Source organism: Ovis aries, chromosome 26, assembly GCF_016772045.2.
Source record: "Ovis aries strain OAR_USU_Benz2616 breed Rambouillet chromosome 26, ARS-UI_Ramb_v3.0, whole genome shotgun sequence".
NCBI lineage: Eukaryota > Metazoa > Chordata > Mammalia > Artiodactyla > Bovidae > Ovis > Ovis aries.
The window spans coordinates 15,738,740-15,761,478 of NC_056079.1; the positions used below are offsets into that span (position 1 = coordinate 15,738,740).

Genomic DNA, 22,739 nt, shown 5'->3' on the forward strand with positions numbered 1-22,739 from the left:
AAACAGTCATAGGTGGCTAATGGTACTGTTTTGGCCAGAACAGGTGTGGACAGGTTTCTAAACCCACAAATGACTATTCCAAAACAATCAGAACACAGTACAGGAAAATCTGGGTCATGTTTTCTTCTCCAAAGATGACTTTTCTGAAGGAGGACTTGTCTTTTTTATGAGATCTGGAGATTATGAATTGACTTCAGTTAAGCAATTATTTCCTTCCTTGTGTAGAAAAAGGGCAATGGTGAAATGAATGCATTTAGTGAGACTGGGTTTTCTGAGATCTCAGGTAGCTTTACTTTTGTGTGTACAAGTGAAATTTATTAGACATGAAATTATGGATTCAATTGACTGTCCCACACAGTTGACTAATTTTCATGATTGATGGAAGAGCCATGCAGTGAACCACCTGTGCCCACAGTTCCCCAGAATGTACAGGGCACTGCTGATTCATCCACCTGGCAGGTGAGTGAGAGTTAATAACCTGGGTGTTTCTTGGCACCAATTTATTCAGTGATGTCATTTGGTAAATATGTAACCCCAAGTTCAAAGTAGCTACTCTAAGTTACTTGCAATGATAGTTAAACCTGGCTAAAGATAGACTTCAGTGTGTATAAAATTGTATCAGTTAAGGTTTGCAGGATGTCATGTAGACTATGCTGTTAGTTGAGTAGGAATGTTGAACTGGATTTTATTATTCTTTCTAAATGATATATGACTGTCACTTAACTATTGGTGCTATCGTTAAGTGCCTATATCACATCAGATTATGTCTTTCATCCTCGAGCTTGTAGTCACTTTATCCTAAGATAACTACTGTGGCTCTAGACATGGATCAAGACAGGATGAGGGGGAACTGGTTATCCATTATTCATGAAAAAAAGTAAAATTGGATCCTCATCTCATATACTGTGAACAAAATTTTTCTCTTGATGAATGAAAGATGTAAAGCTATAAGAACAATGGTCAAGACATTTAGAAGAAGATATAAGAAAATTTATTTGCAGCCATGGAAGAGTTTGCTACATAAGACATAAAATGTTCTAACCATAAAAGAAAAGATGGTAAATTCAATTACATAAAAACTAAGAATGTCTGTTTATCAAGACACTATACTAAAAAGTAAAAATGTAAGTCACAGATTGAGAGAATACTTGTTTAGCAAATAGACATAAAATGGATATCTTTAATGTAAAGAAGTTTTACAAATCAATAAGAAAAAGGCTTAATAGGAAAATAGGAAAGATTCAATAGATAATTGGGAGAAAAAAAACATGAACCTGTGTTTTACAAAGTACGAATGGTAATTATTTTTGTCATGAGTTAAATTGTGCCTCAACTACATGTCCTGATCCTTAAGTGTCCATGTCCTAATTCTTAAAACCTGTGAATTTGACGTTTTTGGAAAAAAAGGTTTTTGCAGAAATAATAATCTCATGATAAGATCATCCTAAATTATTCAGGTGGCTCAGTGGTAAACAATCCACCTGTCAGGAAGATCTTCTGAAGAAGGAAATGACACCCGCTCCAGTATTCTTGCCTGGAAAATGCCATGGACAGAGCAGCCTGGCAGGCTATAGTCCATGGGGTCGCAAAGAGTCAGACGTGACTTAGCGACTCAATAACAAATTATCCGGGTAGGTCCTAAATCCAACCACAAGCATCTTTATGAGAGTCATTCAGGTAAGAGACACATGGAGCGAAAAGGCCATATGAAGGCAAAGAAGGAGATTTGATTGGAGTCATTCAGCCCCAAGCCAAGGAAGGCCTGACACTACCAGAAACGGGGAGATGCAAGAAGGATTCTTCCTGAGAGCTTTCAGACGGAGCGCAGCTCTGCCTGTGCTTTGATGTTGGTCTTCTGGCTCCCAGAACTGGGAGGGAAAACATTTCTGTTGCCTCAAGTCACCCAGTGTATGGAATTTTGTTACAGCAGCCCTAAGAAGCTGATATGATACATAAGAAGAAATACTTTCACTAGTGATTAGACAAACAGAGCTTAAAACCTCATGTAATGCCCTACACACAAACTATACTGGCAAACATTAAGGTGACCGATCATATCAGAGGAGGTAAAGATGTGCCTCAATGAGAACTCTTATGCCATACTGGTAGGATTGTAAACTGGTGCCGTTACTTTGGAAAACAAGTGCATAATGCCCTGTGAAAACGAATATGTATTCTATAATCCAGCAATTCTATAACTAGGTCCTGTACACTCAAGAGGGACCCCGAAACATGTAGGAGACATCTACAAGAAAACTCACTGCCACTTTGTTCATAGAAACAAAAACTAGAAAAGACGCAAATGTCTAGCAACAGGGAAATGAATAATTTGAAGCATCCTCACATTGTAAATTTACACAGGGAAAATGAATATACAATTGTTACATGTAACAAAATAAACAATTTTTAGAAATATAATATGGAATAAGGAATAGAAGCTGCAAAAGTTTGCTCAGAGTCCAGCAAAAATAAACAGTATGCTGCTTATGGACGTCTACATAAGAGGTAGCATGTGCTTTTTTTTTTTTTTTTAAAGATGGTGTTTACTTGGGGGAAGAGGAGACATGATGGGAAAGGAAGTGTATGCTGGTCCAGGAATACTCTGGTCCTGAGATGTGGAATGGATCCCTAATTGTATCCATTTTGTGGGTATTAACTAAAAAGGTTACATAAGGTTTTTAAAAAAGATTATTATTAAAAATATTTAGTATCAAAAAGTAAAGAAGAATGCTATAATAACAAGGGCTACACAGAGATCATCTATAATCTAAAGCTGCCAGTGTGTCTGCTGAGTATCCTTTTTACAGGTACCTGAAGAGATGGAAGAATGGATGTAACCTCCTATGTTAGTCACTCAGTCGTGTCTGACTCTGCAACCCCATGGTCTGTAGGCCTCTATCCATGGGATTCTCCAGGCAAGAATACTGGAGTGGGTTGCCATTCCCTTCGCTAGGGGATCTTCCCTAGGGAGCAAACCCATGTCTTCCGAATTGCAGGCAGATTCTTTACCATCTGAGACACTAGGGAAGCCCATAACTTCACAGATAGAAATGAAAAGAGATAAAATAACCCCCTGCATATATGTTGAAGTGAGAATAGTTGTTACAGCAGGTAGAAGAAAAATGGGCCATTGATCAGAGGAAAGGAGATAAGACTGCTGCTGCTAAGTCGCTTCAGTCGTGTCTGACTCTATGCGACCCCATAGACGGCAGCCCGCCAGGCTCCCCTGTCCCTAGGATTCTCCAGGCAAGAACACTGGAGTGGGTTGCCATTTCCTTCTCCAAAGCATGAAAGTGAAAAGTGAAAGTGAAGTCGCTTTGTTGTGTCCAACTTTTTGTGACCCCATGGACTGCAGCCCAGCAGGCTCCTCCATCCATGGGATTTTCCAGGCAAGAGTACTGGAGTAGGGTGCCATCACCTTCTCTGGGAGATACGACTACTCAGATGAAATTTGTATACATCAGTAAAGCTTTCCCAGATTCTTTACTTTCTCAGGTGAAGTCCTGAGTCATGCTTTGGGTAAGGACGACAGTGGGCTGAAGAGGGCAATGCTGCCAGCTACTCTGAGAGAAAAGAAAGAAAAGTGTCAGAGCGTACAGCTAGGATACCTCCTTGGGCCTTGTGGCTAGCATGCATATGGAGGTAACCTCACATCCTGCGTTGTGTCAGCTGTTCTAAATGACTGTGTGTGAAGGTGGGCCGAGTTCAGTCTTGTACATGGATGCTTAGGTCTTCATTGCAAAACCCCAGGGCCTAACAAGGTTTTCACTTCTTGGCTGTCAGGAATTATCCTATCTGAAGCGTGCCATCTGTTTCCAGTTGAGACCCTAACTGATACAAGCAGGCCTATTAATTATCTCTCTCAAACCAGCTGTTGGCAATCCTAGGAGTGGTTTCCTGGCAGCTATTACCCCACACTATTTGCCTGGATTCCATGTAAACAAAGGTGTCAGTATAGAGCTGTGATTCTCAAAGTGCTGTCTCAGACCAGCCTCACCAGCATTACCTGGGAACTTGCTAGAAATGCAAAGACTGCCCCATCCAAGGCCTGCTGCTGCTGCTAAGTTGCTTCAGTCATGTCTGACTCTGTGCGACCCCACTTAGTCCGAAACTCTGGAGGTAGGCACAATAACCTGCTTCCTGCGGCCCTGCAGGGACTGCCCTGGTGGCGCAGCGGATAAGAATCTGCCTGTCAATGCAAGGGACATGGGTTTGATCCCTGGTCTGGGAAGATTCCTCATACCTGGAGCAAGTAAGCCTGTGTGCCACAGCTACTGAAGCCTGCATGCTGTGGGGTTCATAGGCTACAGCTAATGAGCCCCTGAAGCCTATGTACCCTGAGGCTGCTGAAGCCTGTGCACCCTAAATCCTGTGCCCCCCAGCAAGAGAAGCCACCGCAATGAGGAGCCCGTGAACAACTAGAGTAGCCCCAGCTCTCTCTGCAACTAGAGAAAGTCCGCGTTCAGCAATGAAGATCCAGAGCAGCCAAAAATGAATAAAGAAAGCAGTGTATACATATTTTTTTAAAAAAAGCAAAAATTAAAAAAAAAGAAGCCTTGTAGGTGATTCTATATGTGTTAAACCATGAGACCCATTAGCATGAGGAATTCACAGTGGACACTGAAGCATCTCAAAGACAATATTTTATGTTCAAAAGAAAAATTGTAGCTCCTTATGATGTACAGCATGATGCTTTGAGATGCGTATACATAGTAAAATAATTACTACAGTCAAGCTAATTAACATCTCCATGTCCTCACAGAATAATTATCTTTTGTATGTGTTTGGTAAGAGCCCATCTGAAGATCTAAGTGAAGTCGCTCAGTCGTGTCTGACTCTTTGCAACCCCTTGGACTATAGCCTACCGGGCTCTTCCATCTGTGGAATTTTCGAGGCAAGAGTACTGGAGTGGGTTGCCATTTTCTTCTCCAGATCCTAGGATCTAGGCTCTTAGCAAACTTTTAGTCTATAGTACAGAACTATTCACTGTAGACACCATGGTGTATATAAGTTCTTGAGAACTTCTTCATCCTACGTAACTGAGACTTGGACTTTTATCTCATTTGATGAATAGCTCCCCATTCCTCCCACCTCCCCACTCCTGAAAACCATCATTCTATCCATACTGTCTGGTTCTGTAACTTTGACTTGTCTAGCTTCCATGTATTGGAGAAGGCAATGGCACCCCACGCCAGTGCTCTTGCCTGGAAAATCCCATGGATGGAGGAGCCTAGTAGGCTGTAGTCCATGGGGTCGCTAGGAGTCGGACACGACTGAGCGACTTCACTTTCACTGTTCGCTTTCATGAACTGGAGAAGGAAATGGCAACCCACTCTAGTGTTCTTGCCTGGAGAATCCCAGGGACGGGGGAGCCTGATGGGCTGCTGTCTCTGGAGTTGCACAGAGTCAGACACGACTGAAGCGACTTAGTAGCAGCAGTAGCAGCAGCAGCGGCTTCCATGTATAAGTGAGATCATGCAGTATTTTTCTTTCTGTGTCAGACTTATTTTGCTTAGCATAATGTCCTCTGGGTCCATCTATTTGTTACAAATGCCAGGATCTCCTTTTAAAGGCTGAGTTCAGTTCGGTTCAGTAGCTCAGTCGTGTCTGACTCTTTGCGACCCCATAGACTGCAGCACACCAGGCTTCCCTGTCCATCGACAACTCCTGGAGTTTACCCAAACTCATGTCCATTGAGTCAGTGATGCCATCCAACCACCTCATCCTCTGTTGTCTCTTTTTCCTCCTGCCTTCAATCTTTCCCAGCATCAGGGTCTTTTCAAATGAGTCAGTTCTTCGCATCAGGTGGCCAAAGTATTAGAATTTCAGCTTCAGCACCAGTCCTTCCAGTGAATATTCAGGACTGATTTCCTTTAGGCGGAGTGGTATTCCATTAAATGTATCACAATTTCTTTATCCATTGATGTTATTTTAGATCTTGATTATGGTGAATAATGCTGCAATGAACATGGGTAAGATATTGATTTCATTTCCTTTGAATGTATACACAGAAGAAGGATAACTGGATCTATTTTCAAGTTTTTGATGACCCTCCATGCTGTTTTTATAATGGCTGTACATTGCCACTAACAGTGTACAAGGATCCCCTTTTCTCCACATCCTCACCAACATTTGTTATCTTTTGTCTTTTTGACAGTAGCCCTCCTAACAAGTGTGAGGTCATATCCCATTGTAGTTTTGATTTGCATTTCCCTGATAATTAGTGGTGCCAAGCATTTTTTCATGTATCTGTTGGCCATCTGTATGCCTTCTTGGAAAAAAATGTCAAGTCTTCTGTCCATTTTTTCCATTGGATTGTTATCTTGCCATTGAGTTGTATGAGTTCCTTACCTATTTTGGATATTAACCCCTTATCAGATAGATGACTTGCAAATATTTTTCCCCATTCTGTAGGTTGTCTTTTCATTTTGCTTATTATTGCCTTTGATGAGCAGGAGTAATTGCCTGTCCTTTCAGTGTCATAGCCAAGAAAACCATTGCCAAGGTCGATGTCAAGGAGCTTTTCCCTATGTTTTCTTCTAGGAATTTTACCAAGACTTATGTTTAAGACTCACTCCAAGTTGAGTTGATTTTTGTGTATAGTACAATATAAGAGTTCAATTTAATTCTTTTGTATGTGGTTATTCAGGTTTCACAGCACCATTTTGACTCACTGTTTCTCTCAAAAGAGAGATTCTTTTTTGTTTCTTGTGTATTCCTTGTGCTCTTGTCGAAAATTAGTTGACCCTATATGCTTAGGTTTATTTCTGGACTTTGTATTCTGTTCTGTTGGCCTATGTGTCTATTTTTATGGAATTCTCCCACGCTGTAGAAGTGAAAGAACTTAGGAAGGAAGCTTTAAAAGTAGGGGAAAATTTTTCCTCTTGATGAATTTAATGTGGGGCAAGTCTTAGGGGATCATTATATCATGATGTTAAGTGACTCAAGGTTTTATAACAATGCCCTAAATAGGTGACTTTATTGGAGATTAATGAACTGAGTGAATCTGTTGAAGAGATTTGTGCTGACTGGATCATCCTCTAATTCTACAGCCCATATCCTTTCTAAATTTGGTAGTGAGAGAAAAAGCATATAAACAAAACAATTTCAGCATGTGATAAATTACTCTAGTCAGGGCAAAAGTAGACCAGGGTCTAGTAGCTGGAGTTTAAAAAAGAACTTGGTAGCTTACTAGGGATCTAGGGTTTACTGCATTAATTTTGTAAGTTGTTGTTTTTCAGTCAATGAGTTGTGTCCGATTCTTTGTGACCCCATAGACTGCAGCACCTAGGTTTCCCTGTCCTTCATTTTGTCCTGGAGTTTGCTCAGATTCATGTCCATTGAGTCAGTGATGCCATCCAACCATCTCATCCTCTGTCATCCCCTTCTTCTCCCGCCCTCAATCTTTCCCAGCATCAGGGTCTTTTCCAATGAGTCAGCTCTTCACATCAGGTGGAACAGTTCTCTAAAGTTTTCTATATCTCAGATAAGGACTAAAAATGATTGTGTGAAAAACTACAGTTTTGTCATGACCTCATAAATTATTTGTAGCATTATATTCAATATTGTTACTAGCACCACCTGGTCAGCTCCCAGGACTTAAGGTCTTTTTAGGCTTCAATATTTAATGTTTACTACACAGACCATAGTACCTAGCAGAAGCTCATTGCTTAATCTTCAGTTTAATAAAAAATTGCTATTTCTTCACTTTTAATATTTTTTGAATTTTTTTTGGGGGGGACACCCTCCTTTATCAAGTCTCTTAATGACTCTGAGTTAAACTGCATTTTTATTAAATAGTCAGCCATTAAATGTGTTTACATGTGTTTCACTTGCCGCTGACTCCCTGCTATCAGATTTGCCTGGATGTGAAATGAAAGGTTATAGAAATAAATTGAATACTTGGACTACATAAGCCTAAATAACTGGTTTACCTCTCTTTATTGTTTTAGTTTTTCTCTTTTGATCTCTTTTGAAGTTGTACGTTGGTCGTTTCTAGTTGTCTCAGGGAGGCAACAGGGAGATGGGTCTCTAAATTTCGTCTGATAAATAAAATAGATAGTTACAGACCCATTTCCCTAGACATGTTTTAGTTCTGAGATGTCCTGTTGAAGTGTGTGCATGCTTACTTTCTCAGTTGTGTCCGACTTTGCGAACCCATGGACTGTAGCCCTGCAAGCTCCTCTGTCCATGGGATTCTCCAGACAAGATTACTGCAATGGGTTGCCATTCCCTTCTCCAGGGGATCTTCCTGACCCAGGGACTGTGCCCAGCTCTCCTGCATTGCACGTGGATTCTTTATCATCTGAGCCACCAGGGAAGCCCATATTATCTTGGCATGTAGCTCTAATTCATTTGGGGATGAGATTACATAGTCAAATGTGGAAAGCCTATTTGAAACACCCACTTTAAAACATGGTGGATGTTTTTATGCATTCTATGAAATTACCTGTCAATTGACTTTATTTTAGGCTCAAATCTGCCTCTTGCTTGACTAGTTTATATTGTACTTTACATGTGCAAAGACTTCTTTTTCAATACATCTTCCCAGTATTCATGTGTTGAAAGTTTATGGAAAGATGGTTTTGCTGAAGTATTTAAGAAGGATACAATGAAGGATACAATGAAAAGCTCATGGAATTTGCAGCCAGACAGACCTAGATTAGGCTGCTAATTGTGATGAGGGACAAATTACTGAAGAGCTCAGAGCCTTAGTTTTCTTATCTAAAAATGTATGTAATAATATTTGCCCAATAGGTTGTTGAAATAACATGTATTAGTATCTAACAAAGTCTGATACATAGCGTAGGTTTCAGCTTTCTCCCTTTAAAAAAATTTTTTTAACTGATATAAAGCATATTCAAATTTTATTTGAGCAATAATCTTAAAGTCTACTTTATATCTTTAAAAGGCATAGATTAGAATTATATAGGAAATTTGATCTCCTAGAACAATATAACTCTTCAAATCAAACTCTATTAATAATAAGCTTTCTTCCAAAGATTTGGATCTTTAAACTATCTTTAGCCCTATTATCGGTATTTCAGATAGGGCCATTTGGATGCAAATTAGCCAGAAAATGAACTCCAGTAGAAGTATTTATTTAGAGACCAATGCTGTAGTTCTCTGATCCAGAGAACTTCCTCACAAAATGGGATCACACAGAGGTCAGTGGTAATAAAACAAAACCATAAATCAAAGTAGAATCTCCTATAAATCAGCAGCAATATACTCAGTTACTACATCAGTCAGGATTATTTATAAATATGTCAATAAATAGCGTAGTATCTCTTGGTTTCTCTTCATGTTCTACAGTTTATACAATTTGCAATACTTGATAATGAATCTTTGCAATGTAAAAGGATTCCATTGTTTAATGAATATCCAGTTACCTACCTTACAGAGCACAGATGTCCTCCTTTTACCTATCTTAGAATGTTAATTACTGTAAGCCCTTACTTCTTCTGTGCTGGTGGGTCTCAAACTTTATCAGGCATTAGAACCACTAAGAACTTACTGAAACACAGGTTGCTGGGTTCCACCCTCAGTGTCAGATTCAGCAGATCTGGACTGAGGCCTGAGAATCTGCATTTCTAACAAGTCCACAGGTGATGCTGCTCTAGCTGGAAGAGCAGGAAAGGAAATGCATGATGCTTAGAGACCCTACAGAGATTCCCCTGCCTGGTTTACTTCCTTTTTTCTCTCTGCTCTCTCATGCTTATAGTCTTAGAATAGAGCTGTAGCCAAACCATAGTCCCACTGATAGAAAAACGTTTTGTGTTGTAAGCCTTTGAGGTTTGGGGGTTGTTTGTTATCCCATCAAAAGGTGGCCACTGTATCAGTCCACTTTAGCATTATTTGAATAGTAACACTTGGAAGTGATCTAACGATTCATTAAAAAAAGATGCATAAATAAATCATGGACTGTTCAGGAAGTGGTATAAAATTTGGCAGTTAAGCTGAGTGAATAAATGCCATCTTTGTTAATATATAAATCTTAAAAACAGTCATGAGGGTAAAAATACTGCAGCAGGCTACATGTAGTATAATGTAATTTACATAGATTTTAGAAAATGCCAAATACTCCTCTGTATTATGGGCGTATATGTAGTGAAAAGGTTAAAATAGGAATGAAATAACACATTCTAAATTCAGAAGAATATTTACACGTCAGAGGGGAGTGAAAAGGATGAGATTAGGGAGGAGTGAAGAACCTGTAACTCTAAAGTTTTGTTTCTTCATAGAGTGAGGACTAGATGTCAAGATCAGGCAAAGTTAGATGGTGGGGATGTGGATGTACTGGTCTGTATACTCTCCTTTATGACGAGTTCTTCATAGCACAATAAAATATATCTTTTCAAGGAGGGAGCTTGCATTAGTAATGTGCTTTACAACTCATGGGGTCTAGCAGCTCCAAGTGTGTGGCAGACGAATGAGCCTGGAATTTTGAGATTCTCCCAGGTTATAAAAACAAAACAATAGAAATAAGCAGTTCAAGCTGTTTGTGAAAACCTGTCTTAAACATGGGCACAGGTATCAAGCCGCATAGTGGCAGTCAGCATGCTTACCAGCTATGTCCTTTTTCTTGAATGCTGATTCATTTACTTGGTTGGAACATTTGATACTGATTTTAATTAGTTAAAAATGCTGGACTAGGCTTTCAGAGGTTACACATACAGCCCAATTTCCTTTCTCTCTCTCTCTCTTTTTTTTTTGTTTACTGGAGACAACAAAGGAGGATAATTGAGTGGGTGTGATTGTTTCAAAACTTTACACACTTCCTTGGTTTCCCTACAGGAGGAAGGCAAAAGCGTAGTGTTGCTTTAAAAACTCTACGGCATGCAGCTGGAGAGCTTTTGAAAAGCACAGTTTTCCAGGCCCCATCTCACATCCTAGTGAATATGAATTTTCCAAATATGAGACAGAGAATCTGTTTATTTATTCATTCATTCACTCATTCATTTATTTAAAAGCTTTCTACACTCACTGTTACCTTCACAGAACCAAAATCTCCCTAACTTCACCAGCTGAGAATTTCTTTTCTGATTTACCACTCACTGCTGCATATCATTCATTTTTTTCTACCTTATAAAGCTGTAAGCAAGTGCTAAAAACAGAGCAAACCAATAAATAAAATAGGAACATTATATATAAATCAATTTACACAAGTGTTATAAAATTACGTGGGTCTGTTAAAAGGAGAGCAACCCAATTATAGAGTTTACCCTACTGAGTCCCAGATGCTGAACCTCATTTAGAAGTTGGCATATGTAGAAGATTCCTTGTAGCTATGCTTAGAGCATCTTTGTTCCCTGGGTGTGTAAGCCTTCTTTTAAAAATATCTTAACTCTTCCATTCAAGGTGTAGAGTATGGAAACATGCAGAGCTTGGGAGGACACTGACTTGGAAACTGGTGTCTTTCAAACTGAAATTTTTGTAATGATAACCTGTTAATGGGTTTTCTCGTGGGCCCATCCGACTTGGCCTTGCCGGGGAGCGGGGTTGACCAGCTGTGCCCGGCCGTGAAGGATATCTGTGTTTCCTGTTTATTTTGCTTTGTTTTTTTTTTTTTTTTTTTTGGCTGAGTCAGGTCTTGATTGCGGCACATAGCCTTAGTTGCTCTGTGGCATGTAAAATCTTAGTTCCCCAACCAGGGATTGAACCTGTGTCCCCTGCATTGCAAGACAGATCCTTTTTTTTCTTTTTTTTTTTTTCTCATACATATGATACAACATACGATACAAACACTTTATTACATACGATACAAACACTTTATTAACAGCAGATCATCCCGGTGGGCCAAGGCGTCAACCCAGACATCCAGCACCCAGTCACAAGTTCAGCGCAGCCTCCGAGCCTCACGCTCTGACTCCAGCAGGGTGAGCACATCGCCCTCGTGCACGGAGCCTTTCACTTTTCGGATGATGGAGTGGCTCCTGTCGTGTATGAATTCTACGCGCCCCTGCGTGCACTGTCCCTGAGAACCGGTCCTGCTGAACACCTTGGTGACCCTGGCAAGCTTGATGGGCTGCACACCGCTCGTGTCCATGATGCCGGCGCGGCAGCGGTGGGGTGGAGAGCGCAAGGCAGATTCTTAACCACTGAAACAACATGGACATCCCCATTTGTGTGTTAATTGAAAATTAATGTTTTGCTGGCATTTATGAAAATATTAATATATTTTAGGATTAAAACTTAAACGCTAACCTTTTATTGATGTGTATTTGTATGTGTGTTTTGTGGAAGACAATTTTTCCACAGACCAGGGGCACAGGGGATTGGAGGGATGGTTTGGGGATAATTCAAACGCATTAAATGTATTGTGTACCTTATCTCTATTATTATTACATCAGCTCCAGCTCGGATCATCAGACATTAGATTCTGGAGGTTGGAGACCCCTGACTTAGCAGACAGGAAGCAACTGCAGCGAGCCCAGTGCGGGGAGGGTGCTACAATGACTGGCCTCCACCCGGAAGTGGTACTGAAGCTTAATAAGGCTTTTAAAAAATTTCCTTAATTGGAAGATAATTGCTTTACAATGTTGTGTGTTTCTGCTGTATAGCAAAGTGAATCAGCTATGTACATATATCCCCTTCCTCCTAAGCCTCCCCCAACTCGCACCCCCGCATGAGGCTCTCTTAACTGAAGTTTCTCGGTGGCTGTTCTTGGCCAGTCTGCCCTTCTTGCATGGTCTTCAACAGTGCTAGCCAAAAATGATGACTAAGCAAACCCTGGGAGGCACATATCTGGGGCCACTGCACCAAGTCTGAAGTGCAGGCAACAGAGAGGCTGATTCTTTGGCCTTTTGTACCAGAAAGTAAGGAGGCTGCCAGATGTGGGTCTTGTCACATAGACGCCGGTGCCCATTTGAGAGCACCAGTTGACCAAAATGGCACAGAGGTGAACAACCCACCTGCCATTGCAAGAGATAGAGGGGACGTGGATTTGACCCCTGGGTCAGGAAGGTACCCTGGAGGAGAAAACGGCAGCCCACTCCAGTATTCTTGCCTGGAGAGTTCCATGGACAAAGGAGCCTGGAGGGCTACATTCCATGGGGTCTCAGAGCTGGACACAACCGAGCGACTGAGCGTACGCGTATGAACATTTTCTTTTTCTTTTTTTTTTTTTTTTAGTTTTTTATTTTTTAAATTTTAAAATCTTTAATTCTTACATGCGTTCCCAAACATGAACCCCCCTCCCACCTCCCTCCCCACAACATCACTCTGGGTCATCCCCATGCACCAGCCCCAAGCATGCTGCACCCTGCGTCAGACATAGACTGGCGATTCAAGTCTTACATGATAGTATACATGTTAGAATAGCAAAAAGAATGAGTGTGATGGATGACAACACAACAAATATATAAAGAAAAATTTTTGGATTAATAGTGATGGTCTAAAGAATTAATTGTGGTTGCCAGAAGCAAGGGTGGATGCTAGGGAAATTTGGTAGAGTCAAAAGGGACAAACTTTCAGTTTTAGGATAAATAAGAACTGGGGATGTCATTCCAGCATGGTGACTATAATTAATACTGCTCTGCGGTATCTTTGAAAGCTGCTTAGAGAGTGGATCCTAAAAGCTCTCATCACAAGGAAAAAAAGGGGCCGGGGGCGGGGAGGGGGGCGGAAGGGGGGCATGCCACATGGCATGCAGGGACTTAGTTCTTCAACTGGGGATTGAACTCATGCTCCCTGCAGTAGAAACACTGAGTCTTAACCACTGGACTGCCAGGAAAGTCCCCCCGATTTGGCTCAGAGGTTAAAAGCATCTGCCTGCAATGGGGGAGACCTGGGTTCGATCCCTGGGTTGGGACGATCCCCTGGAGAAGGAAATGGCAATCCACTCCAGTATTCTTGCCTAGAGAATCCCATGGATGGAGGAGCCTGGTGGACTACAGTCCACGGGGTCGCAAAGAGTCGGACACGACTGAGCGACTTCACTTTCACTTTCACTTTCACTTTCATGAGGAAACGGATGTTAACGAAACTTACTGTGGTAATTATTTCACAATATGTATAGGTCAATTCATTATGCAGTACATTTAAACGTTTATGGTGTCATATGTCAGTTATATCTCAGTAAAGCTAGAGATAAATAAAATGCAGAAGGAATAACAGAATTTGAGAATGCTTGTTTTGCAAACTTTAATAAACTAGTGGGTCTAGGCAGTGATAAACAAAGACTCTTAAAACTGTTAGATAAAAGGTTAAGGGATAAACTTCATAAGAGGTGGGGCAGTCTGATGATAGCGGAACCCACTGATCAATCTTACCACTGAAAGTGAGCCGGCAACCAGACGTGAAGTACCTGCTGTGAAAAATCAGTGTCTTGAAAACTGAACCTGAATCTAATTAAGCATCTTGATCTACCAGTTGACAGGAAATGTGAAGGACAGAAGAACATATGTAAACTGATACCTTGAGGATGCAATCTACCAAATTCAGAATAAGGGAAATCCCATAGCATCGAGAAAGCAAGAGTGAGGCACAAAAACAGTAGATATTTAAAGAGGCTCTGAAAACATATCAACAAAATACAGTCCTCAGGATCTTGTTTGGATTTTGATTCAACCAAAACAACTTTGAAATACATTTTATAGAAAATTTGGTAATATCAAACATAAACTGGGTATTAGACGATAGTAAAGACTTGCTGCTAATTTTGTCCAGTATGATGGTGTCATTGTGATTACATCTTTTTTAAGTCGTCTTCTGCTAAATATTCTGAAGTATTTATGGATGAAACCATATGATAATCGGGATCCAGAAGAGGGCAAAAAAAGTGAGGAGGAATAGAGGAGAATGTAGGGACAAATGTTGCTGGCTTGTGGAACTTGGTTGGGTATATGTGGCTTTCATTATATTGTTATCACTAGTTTTGCGTATGTCTGAAAAGTCCTTGAAAAATGTTAAGAAAATGAAAATACATGAACAAATTCATTTTAAACAAACGTACAACCTCTCATGGGTTCTGTTGAGTAAGCCAGCTTTGAGAATCATTTAGGTGGAGAGGACTTTGGAATGATGCTAGGGGCAAGTGTAGAGAGGCTGGAATAACCCCTCCCCCTACCACTACTTCTGGTGGCTCAGATGGCAGTGAATCTGCCTGCAATGCAGGAGACCCGGGTTTGATCCCTAGGTTGGGAAGCTCTCCTGGAGAAGGGAACGGCTACCCACTCCAGTATTTTTATCTGGAGAATTCCTTGGATGAAGGGGCTTGGTGGATTACAGTCCATGGGGTCACAAAGAGCCGGACACGACTGAGTGACTAATGCTACCGTCCCTCCATCTCTCCCCCCACAACCCGACCCACGCCTCAAACAGTTCCCAGTCGTTCTCCTGCTCTCAAGGGTTCTCAGTTTTAATGATGGGCAAACAATACAGAAGAACTCAGGATGCAGGAATACTTGCGTGATGTTATAGTTGGAAGTTTTTAATAGAATTTTAATAGAATTCCTTCTCTGATCTGAGAAAAAGATTAATGGGTATTAATATTTAGCTTCTATTTCCATGAAAAGCCTGTGGAAAAGCATTTTGCAAAGCATCTATGGTAACTAATCCAGAAAATAAATCAAATTAGTCACTGTTGAGGGCTTGCATTACAAACCAAAATAAGATACGTTTTTTTGATGAGTGGCTAGCTTGAGGGTAGAACTTCATGGTTTTATGACACCAACATTTACTATTAATTATTTCCAAGTTAGTTTAGCTCATAAGTGCTATGGAAATAGCACTGAGCTGGATGTTCTGAGACCAGGTTTTGATTTTGGATCTTTTGCTGGCAAGGCGTGTGACTTTCTTCAAGTTACTCCCTCTGAGGTTCATTTTTTTTTTCTTTTCTAAACAGAAAACAGAATAAATGTCTGAGGTCCTTCCAGCTCTAAGATTCTATTTGTCTCTGAATTTAAAAAATGTTCTCATTCCTTTGCCTACACAGTTTCATTTATTCCTAAATCAGACTTATGACATTGAAAGTTTTATTATTCACAGCTGACAGATGTAGAAACTGAGGATAGAGACAGTAAATAATCTAACGAACAATGAAAGTTTAGGTGTGACCTGATTTTCATTCTTACAGAAATATCCAGTCATTGACTTCTATGTGTACTGTTCTTTACTATTAGTAGCTGAGATTCAGTGCACTTAGACATTTGAGATCATTGAAAACTGTGAAATATTAGAGAAGTTTGATTTGTCTTACAGTCATAAAAGTTTTACATCTCAATATGAGCTATCATTTAAGAGCATGTCTATAAAATATGTTCCTTTCCAGATGGATTTGTGTGTGTCTGTGTGTGTGTGTGAAAATAAGTTTCCTAAAATTTCAAGGACTTTAAATGAATCAACAGTATATAGTATGTCTAAGATGTACTGTAAAATAAACGAAAGATCTCTAAATATTAGAAGAACAAATTTATTCGTTTAGCTTCCCTTGTGGCTCAGCTGGTAAAGAATCCGCCTGCAATGTGGGAGACCTGGGTTCGCTCCCTTGGTTGGGAAGATGCCCTGGAGAAGGGAAAGGCTACCCACTCCAGTATTCTGGCCTGGAGAATTCCATGGACTGTATAGTCCATGGGGTCGGAATGAGTTGGACACTACTGAGAGACTTTCACTCACTCACTCAAATATTTAGTAAACATTTGCCGTTGCCTTCCCAGATGGGTAAGTGGCAAAGAATCCACTTGCCAATGCAGGAGACTTAAGAGATGAGGTTTGATTTCTGAGTCGGGAAGACCTCCTGGAGAGTGGGAAATGGCAACCCATTCCCTTATTCTTGCCTGGAGAATCCCATGGGCAGAGGAGCCTGGCAGGATGAGTCTGATACAACTGATTGAGCACACCCAAGCATTTGCTCTGCCCCTCTTTGTTCCAAATGAATTTGAATCGTTAGTGTGGTTCAAAAGCCACCTGGATAGGATGGGACTCAGTTCCTGTCCAGGTGTCCTAGGATGGGGCTTGTTATCTACCTCATTTCCAGGGTCATAGCATTGTTAGACCACGCCCAATGCATTTTGGCTCTGTAATCAAAATACTGGCGTCTCTGAGAAAGTTCAAACTTCCAAACTACTTATGCTACGTAACAGAACCTTGCCTATAATTGAGGTGCTCAGCAAGTAAATATTGAATTAAAGCTAACATGAGGACAAGGTTAAGGTAAAAAGTAGTTAAGGTTAAGGCCGTTTGAGCAGGTGAGATTTCAGGTGGCAATAAATCAGGTTATTATTTTAAGGGTAATAGATACTTGGTTCTTTGTGGATTTTCTTGTGCAAAACCAGACCGGTATTGTTCTAAAGATTTGACGACCAGTGGCAATGAGAGTAAAGATAGCTGTTTTTCTTTTTCACTTTCTATTTTTCAAAGCACTTTAATTAGATCTCATTTAACTTTTTAATATCAATTCTTGATGACATATTTATGTAAACGTTGGCTTGAATTTTAAGTGGGAAATGAACAAACCCAGTTTTGTAAGGGGTTAGTGTCTTCCTGCTGAAAATAATGTAATGAAAGAAATAGAAGTGTACTTTGGAGGCAGCACACATTTATACATTATTTGGGCAGTTTATAGTTATAATAATACTGACACTGTTTCCTTTGGGGAAAACTTTCATGTTAATGCTGCCTCTTTAGGTCTGAATATTCTGGTGAAATTAAAGGGAACTTTGAGGGCAGGTAAATAAAAAGGCATGCTGCCCTGTTTTAAATTGTATGACCATGAAGATTATGTCTTTACAAAACTGTTTTTCTAATTTATAGTGCATTTTAATGAGCATAATTCAGTTGTTTAATTCCCAGTAGCACTGAACAGAAAGCAACACTGTAGGTGGCTGATTAATATAATATTTTATGTTTATCTTTACTCAGTAACCATGTAAATATGTGAAGATATTTTGAAAGCAGCAACATGTACCAAACAGACTTTCTTTGCTATGTAATTTTCTTGAGATATTTCATTTTTAAAATGTTTGTATTAAAGCTTTTCAACGTTGCACAGCTTAGCCAAATAGTGTTTGTACTGCACCTTTAATAACATTTAAATAAAAGTTTAAGGGTGGAAAATTATTGGTTCAACAATGGTTTAAGGGAAGTTTCTTTCCTGTTATCACCTGCTATATTTAAATCTTTATACCTTCGTATACTTTGGGATAAACTAAGTCCAGGTGGTTTCCTTTTAAAATTCTCAGACTTTGTCCAGATTTTCCTTTGTGTTAGCAACAAACATGTTATTAGCCGTCTTGCACCATCATGTATTACTAATTTGCATTTTCTCCACCCTTCGCAAACAGCTTGATGTCTCAAATCTTCATTTTTCAGGGGATACAAATTATTCAGTAAAAGGCATAATCTTTCTTAAAGAAAATAATAATCATCATTGAGATGATTCAGGTAGACTTATGGACCAGGGAGAACATAATTTATAAATATTTATAAAATATTCCAAATATTTAACAACTGATAAGGCTAGGGCACTAGCCAATCAGAATAGGCAGGAGCCATAAAGCTGAGCAAAGTCCCGAAGGCCCCTTTGGGGGCGGATATTGATATTAACCCTTTAGCTGCTGGATCCTGAGAAGGGGGAAGGAGGGGATAAAGCAAGAGCGATGCAGAGGAGAGAGGAGGAAGCTTGCAATGAGGCTTATATTAGTGACTCTCTCTCTCTATATATATATATATACACACACACACCAGGGTTTCTCAGCCTTGGCACTACTGGCATTTTGGGACCAGTAATTCTTTGTCATTGGGACCTGTCCTTCGCATTGTAGGGTAGTCAGCTGTGTATCTGGTTTCTACTCACTGGGTTCTGTGATCACTGCTCCCTTAGTTGTAACAACTAGAAGTGTCTCCAGAGATTGTCAAATGTCTCCTGGGAGGCTGAGGACTACGGTTATATAGCATCTGGCACAAAAATATTTTAACATCCTAACAACTGTTACCGGAGAAGGCAATGGCACCCCACTCCAGTACTCTTGCCAGGCAAATCCCATTGACGGAGGAGCCTGGTAGGCTGCAGTCCATGGGGTCGCTAAGAGTCGGACACGACTGAGCAACTTCACTTTCACTTTTCCCTTTCATGCATTGGAGAAGGAAATGGCAACCCACTCCAGTGTTCTTGCCTGGAGAATCCCAGGGACGGGGGAGCCTGATGGGCTGCCGTCTCTGGGGTCGCACAGAGTTGGACATGACTGACGTGACTTAGCAGCAGCAACAACTGTTACATTCATGCCCTCATCCACAGGGTCTTAAACTGTCACCTGCCTTTTGTTTGTTTGTCGCTCAGTCATGACTCTTTGCGACCCCTAGGACTGTAGCCCACCAGGCTCCTCTGTCCATAGAATTCTCCAGGCAAGAATACTGCAGTGGGTAGCCATTCCCTCCTCCAGAGGATTCTTCTCGATCCAGGAATTAAACGCAGGTCTCCTCCATTGCAGGCAGTTTCTTTACCATCTGTACCACCAGGGAAGCATAGAAATATTTCAATATCCTAACAACCATTACATTCATGCCCTTATCCGCAGGGTCTTAAACTGTCACCTGCCTTAGAGAGCTCAACAAATATTTGAGAAATGGATGAATGACTTAGGCATTCAGTCAACACACAGGGAATCACCCTTCAGGAAAGGTTGATGCCTATGTTATCTATCGTCCTCTTAGTGTGGGTACAACTTGATTTATGGCTAAACAGGTGTTCAGTGAGTCCCTTCACCGTGTTGACCACAGGATATGACACTGTGGGGGCTGCTAAGGCGTGAGGTCTCTAGGATTCACTGACTGCATCTCTTCTCACTTCATATACTGTTTATGGATCATTTCCTCCACGCTGAAGGTTTTCACTTATATGCAGATAAATCCTACAATTGCATCTCTATTGCTCTTTCTGAACTTAAGCTGTATTTCTATCAGCCTTGCATATCTTATGCCTTCTGTAGGAAATACAGAAAATTGAACTCAGCTTTCGCCTGTCCTCACTGCATCCAGACAGACTCCTTGTCTGTCACAATTTGCTTAAATTCATTAGATCATTATCATCTCATTCACGGTGGTAATCTAGATAACTCTCTTGTAATTCCTATAGGTAAGGAACAATCAATCACATGCAGTTTTAACCTAACCACTCATTGGAAAAGACCCTGATGCTGGGAAAGATTGAAGGCGGGAGGAGAAGGGGACGACAGAGGATGAGATGGTTGGATGGCATCAACAACTCAGTGGACATGAGTCTGAGTAAACTCTGGGTATTGGTGACGAACAGGGAGGCCTGGCGTGCTGCAGTCCACGGTGTCACAAAGAGCCGGACACGACTGAGCAACTGAACTGAACTGAACTGAACCTAACCACTGAATAGTTTGGATGACATTCCCTTCTCTTTGTCTTCTCTAGTCTTTCCTATTCTATTGTTTTCCTCTATTTTTTTACATTGTTCACTTAGGAAGGCTTTCTTATCTCTCCTTGCTGTTCTTTGGAACTCTGCATTCAGATGGGGATATCTTTTCTCCTTCATCTTCCACGTCTCTTATTTTCTGGGCCTCCTTAACTGTAGCCTTGTCACCCTGGGCTGAAATGATCTATTTAACTCTTATGTGTCTCCTCACTAGGACTGAGACTGCATCTTTTTTTTAATCGTTATGTGATGATCCGTTTTTTCTTTTTTAATTCTTAATTTTTTTGGCCTCGCCGAGTAGCATGTGGAATCTCAGTTCCCCGACCAGAAATCTATTCCTTGCTTTGGACGTGCATGCACGCTCTGTCATGTCCAACTCTTTGCAACCCTATAGACTGTAGCCTGCCAGGCTCCTCTGTCCCTGGGATTTTCCAGGCAAGAATACTGGAGTGGGTTGGCATTTCCTTCACCATTGGAAGAATGCAGTCTTAACTGCTAGACCACCAGGGAAGTCCTGAGAGTATGTCTTATTCATCTTTATAGCCTCTGTTCCTCACATGGGTGCTTAATAAATGCTTTCAGTATGATCTCAATTCTGAGGAAAAAAATACAAAAACCTAGATGTACAGATACAGAGAAAAAGAAGGTCCGAAAGATAGCCATGTAACACAGCTAGATTCTCTGCCTTTGACATGTTATTGGAACTTTCACCTTGGCCACAGGAAATATTGCTACAGCACTTATCTTATTACTACATCACAGAAGGAAACTAAAGTTGGTTTATAAATTTTGGGAGGAGTGGGATAAGGGGGAGAAAGGGAAGAGGAAGCAACAGCAGTAACAAAAATGTAAGCTTTGCTAACATTAAATCAGTGCTGGAATGGGAAGTGCACACTAGAAATCGTAGTTCTGCTATGATTTCTACAATGATCATAGTTCTGCTGACTTCCTTTGTTCATTGTGAACAACACCCTGTCCCTCCTTCCTCACTACCCTGATACCCTAGAAAAAACCTTTTTGAAAAAAATGATGTTTTGTGATTTTTTTTTTTCCTGCTGCTTTCAGGACTTAAGCTCAACTGAGGACATAAGGCTTGCAGATGGGCGTAGTTTTAAAGAAGTTATAATATTTGGGTTGAAATTCCCTCCTCTGTTAATTATGGCCCTGAAGACTTCTTGTCATAATAGTAAAATTTCACAGCCCCTTGACATTAGAATGTTGATACTCAGGCCCTCGTGCAGCTGTCCGTGCATGAGGCCAACAGATGGGATAGTGTTTAAAAGAAAAAAAAAAAGGCTGCATTGCTAAGGTTCAAATTCTCTAATCCCCTCACTGAGGCTCTGAAAGCTGACTGCTTGAAAAGGAAGCTGGCTGCTCCCTCATCTGAAGAAACTTGGTCCTCTGATGTCCTCCTGGTCTCAGCCCAGCAACACATGTCGAGGGGCAGAGTGAAAGATGTTCAAAAGGCATACCATCTCAGTTAACATGTCACCGAAGATATTCCTGTGGTTGACTTACCATCATGATCCTAAATGCTGGTTCTGTTCTGGAAGAACACTTAGGACTAGGGATAAAGACCACAATGTAGAAAAACAAAAAATAATCATCTTTTCATACTTTGGAGAACACGGCATTCAATTTGCAAAAAAATTTACAAATCAATGAGGATCTGTTTATAATTGGTCAACAAACAAGATAAGCACTACAGACAGTAGCACTCATTTTTTATTTACAACAGTCCATTGGAAAAAAAAAAAAACATTTGCTCACAATCCATGTGCAAGTTGACTAAATTTACTAAATATCATAAAATATGGCACAACGAATATAGGAATGGAATGTCTGCAACCTAAACGAAGCTGAATCAATCATCCGGGAGGCCACATCTTACATTGAGTGACATAGTATGTTGGAAAGAACATGACTTTTCAGATAGTCAGGCCTAAGCTCAGATCTCATTTCCTGTACTTACTGTGTGACTTTAAGTGAATCAGTCTACCTGTGGACCCCCAGTTTATTTGCATATTAAACTGGAGACAGAATAACCAATTCACAGTTGGATCTCATTGAGGTTAGAAATTTGAGTTTAAGTTCAGAGTGCTCATTTAGAACCTGGCTGGCTACAGTCCATGGGGTTGCAAATAAGTTGGACACGATATAGCATCTAAACACCAACAGCTTCCTAGTGTAGATTCAATCCACTCATCAAAGATTCACAGTCTGTCTTTCAAAGACCCTACACTCTGCCCTCCTCAGAAGTTGCCAGGCTTCTTGTTCTACGTCTTCTTTTTTGTGGGACCGGATCAGAAGTGACAGTCACCTTCCCGTTCTGAATCATCCCTGATTCTGTAGGTTGGGG

The 22,739-nt window shown here is 40.6% G+C and overlaps 1 protein-coding gene and 1 long non-coding RNA gene across 5 annotated transcripts in view; one reads left to right on the top strand and one right to left on the bottom strand.

Moving 5' to 3' along the window:
• The window catches only part of LOC106990546 (uncharacterized), a 324,047-nt gene that overhangs the window by 11,164 nt on the left and 290,144 nt on the right, over positions 1–22,739 (top strand). The window contains exon 4 of one of the 4 annotated variants that reach the window (XR_009598660.1): positions 359–459. The exons of the other annotated variants lie outside the window; for them this stretch is intronic. This is a non-coding gene — a long non-coding RNA (uncharacterized LOC106990546). The remainder of the gene's footprint in view (positions 1–358; positions 460–22,739) is intronic. 4 annotated transcript variants of the gene reach the window in all.
• Positions 11,749–22,133, bottom strand: LOC114110985 (small ribosomal subunit protein eS28-like). The gene has a single exon (XM_042241346.2). It carries the CDS (start codon positions 12,047–12,049, stop codon positions 11,840–11,842), a length of 210 nt encoding a protein of 69 aa, XP_042097280.1. The 5' UTR covers positions 12,050–22,133; the 3' UTR covers positions 11,749–11,839.

Excerpts from the sequence above, each read along its gene's own strand:
- LOC114110985 (XM_042241346.2), bottom strand. The coding sequence starts at position 12,049 with ATGGACACGAGCGGTGTGCAGCCCATCAAGCTTGCCAGGGTCACCAAG.